The following is a 2,983-nucleotide window of genomic DNA, read 5'->3' on the forward strand; positions in this document are numbered from 1 at the left end:
GTTAGCTTCTGTCTTGACTTTAGCTGTGTAGTTAGCTTCTGTGTATTACTTTAGCTGTGTAGTTAGCCTCCTCTATGACTTAGCGACATTGTTAGCGCCTTCTATGACTTTAGCTGTGTAGTTAGCTGTTTTTCTAGAACTTCAGCAGTGTTGTTAGCTTCCTTTTATAACATTTGCTGTGTAGTTAGCTGTTTTTCTGCTACTTTAATTGTGTAGTTAGCTTCTTTCTATGACTTTAGCTGTGCAGTTAGCTGTTTTTCTTGAACTTTAGTGGGGTTGTTAGCTTCTATTTATAACAAGAGCTGTGTAGTTAGAGGTTTTCTGTGATTTTAGCTGCGTAATTTTGTGTTTAGTTTCTTCGATGACTTTAGCTGCGTAGCTAGCTTTCTGAATATGACTTTAGTTTTATGTTTGTAGCGGTGTAGTTAGCCTTCAGACGGTCCTAGTTTAGTCAGTGTGCTATGAGTCCTACAGCAGCAGATCGTGAAGCCAGCGAGCAGAAGCTGGAGCTAACAAAGCCAGCGTGAAGCACAATTACACAAAGTACACATTCTGCACTGAGCTCCAGATTGTGGTTGCAGCTATTTTAAAAAAGCTGCTTCAATGGCGGAATATTTTCCCGTATAGTAAAACAGACAGATGGTGTAAGTCAGTTTTGACCAAATATAAAACTGTTGCATGTTTATAGGGCGGCAGGCTTTACAGTCCTGCAGGTGTCATTCTGTTCCATGTTTATATGCTGAGAGGAAACCAGATGGAGAAACTGTTCAGGCAGGAAGAGGCCGAGTCCACAGGCCAGACCAGAACCGAGAAACGTCCTGCAGTCGGATGCTAAACCGTGTGTGTGTGTGTGTGTGTGTGTGTGGTCCAGCATCCACCCCAACCTGCGCTCCGTGATCTACTGCCAGGCGGTGGCTGCCGGGGGGAGGGCTGAGTGGGAGTTCGCCTGGGACAAGCTCCAGAGCTCCAGCGACACGTCGGAGAAGGAGCAGCTGAGGGGAGCTCTGGCCTGCACCAAGAAGATCTGGCTGCTCAACAGGTGAGCCGCCGCCTGCTGCTCACAACTGCTGACACACCTGCGATAAGTTGAATCCCCAAACAGCGGCTCACTGCCGGCCCTTATCCCGCAGATACCTGCAGTACACTTTGGACCCAGACAAGATCCGTCTCATGGATGTGGCCTCCATCATTACTGACGTCGCCACTAACTCGGCGGGCCAAGCGCTGGCCTGGAACTTTATGAGGGCTCACTGGGACTACGTCAGCCAGGGGTAGGTGCATCGCTGCCTCCGAGGCTTCAGGCACTCGAAAAGAAATGCACGACGGTTTGAGGTCGCTGATAGGCCGCCTTTGCGTCCGAGCTGAACGTTTAATTTTAGCCGTTTCTCATTCCAGCAGATTTACAAGAAAATTACAAGTATTCCTGGTTTCCCTCAGAACATGTGCTGCTCAGGGCGGAGGAGTTCGGAGATATTTAAAGCTCAGGTTTAGGGAGGATCAGAACCTGTCAGCGTTTTAAAAACCTTCATCATTTGGGAATATTTTCTGTCTTGGAAATAGGGCGAGTTAATGAGCTGTTTGGCCTCTAAAATGTCAGAAACCTGTAAAAAAAACAAAAAAAAACTGAGTATCATTCGACAAAACAAGACATTTAAGGATTTTTAAACAAGTTTCTGACATCGTCAATTCGCCCTATTTCTAAATTCTTAAACATGAGGACAAGTAGACTTTCTGTGTCTCGTTTCATAAGGCACAATGTGTTTGTGTTTTGGACTGTAGGTGAACAAAAAAGTGCAATATTTGAGTTGCAATTCATCGATTATGCAGTTGCCAACTTTCACCAAATAATTGATTAATTGATTAGCTTCCTAAAAGTGTATATTTGACCATTTCTTTCCTCCTCAGTGACAGTCAACCAAATATCTTTGCGCAAAACAAGACGTCTGAGGAAACGCTGAGCCACATAATCTGACATTTTAGAGACGAGCAGCCGATAGATTCATCCAGATGAACGAACAGTGAAAACAATCATCACTTGCTGCAACACGATCAGTTTCTCTGCAGCAAACTGTGTAAATCAAAACTGTACTTTCATGCAAACGTTCGCTGCAGCAGATTGCAGCAACAGAAAGTTTTGGCTTCATAACAGCAACAAGAAACCAAAGATCCTTAAGAGTTTCAAAGTCTTGTTGTAGCTCCTGCCGCAGTTCAGCTAAACCATAAAATCCGACCACGTCCATTCAGGCAGTAAGAGACGTGTTTATGGTTTTACCTGGTTTACTGTGAACACAGTCCAACATTTATTTTGAGGCTTCTGGTTTGTGTGATTGTACGTCTAATGCTAGCTCTCTGCTAGCTCTGGTTTTGGTCTCCACCAGCTGCTCTGGAGCTGCTAAATGCTCCACTGTGGCCAACAGTTAGCCGCTAACTTTGCCTGAGCTGGCAGTGAACCGTTTGTGGCGATAAATGCTAAAAAAAGTGAGTGACAAAAGAGCCTAAAACAGAAAATTGTGAGGCGGTTCAGGACTTTAGCTGTGTAGTTAGCTTTCTTTTAGAACTTCTGCTGTGTAATTAGTTGTTTTTCAGTAACTTAACATACGTGGTTAGCTGTTTTCAGTGATTTTAGCTGTGTAGTTAGCTTTCTTTATGACTTAGCCACATTGTTAACTTCCTGTATGACTTAAGCTGCGGAGTTAGCGGTATTCTACGACTTTAGCTGTGTTGCTAGCTTCTTTTTTTGGTATAAATTGAGTTGTATACTTAGCTGTTTTTCTATGACTTTAGTTGTGTTGTTAGCTATTTTTCTACGACTTTAGCTCTGCAGTTAGCTGTTTTGTATGACTTTAGCCGCATAGTTAACTGTTTTTCCAGAACTTTAGTTGTGTTGTTAGCTATTTTTCTATGACTTTAGCTGTGTTGTTAGCTGTTTTTCTAGAACTTGAGCTGTATAGGTAGCTGTTTTTGTAGAACTTTAGCTCTGTAG

The 2,983-nt window shown here is 43.4% G+C and overlaps 1 protein-coding gene across 1 annotated transcript in view; it reads left to right on the forward strand.

The window, feature by feature from the left end:
• Positions 1 to 2,983, forward strand: part of anpeplb (alanyl (membrane) aminopeptidase-like b) — a 24,785-nt gene that overhangs the window by 18,391 nt on the left and 3,411 nt on the right. The window contains exons 17-18 of the mRNA XM_008280236.1: positions 872 to 1,039; positions 1,131 to 1,271. Coding sequence (XP_008278458.1) covers positions 872 to 1,039; positions 1,131 to 1,271 — 309 coding nt within the window. The remainder of the gene's footprint in view (positions 1 to 871; positions 1,040 to 1,130; positions 1,272 to 2,983) is intronic.

Source organism: Stegastes partitus, unplaced genomic scaffold, assembly GCF_000690725.1.
Source record: "Stegastes partitus isolate 25-593 unplaced genomic scaffold, Stegastes_partitus-1.0.2 Scaffold188, whole genome shotgun sequence".
Taxonomy (NCBI): domain Eukaryota; kingdom Metazoa; phylum Chordata; class Actinopteri; family Pomacentridae; genus Stegastes; species Stegastes partitus.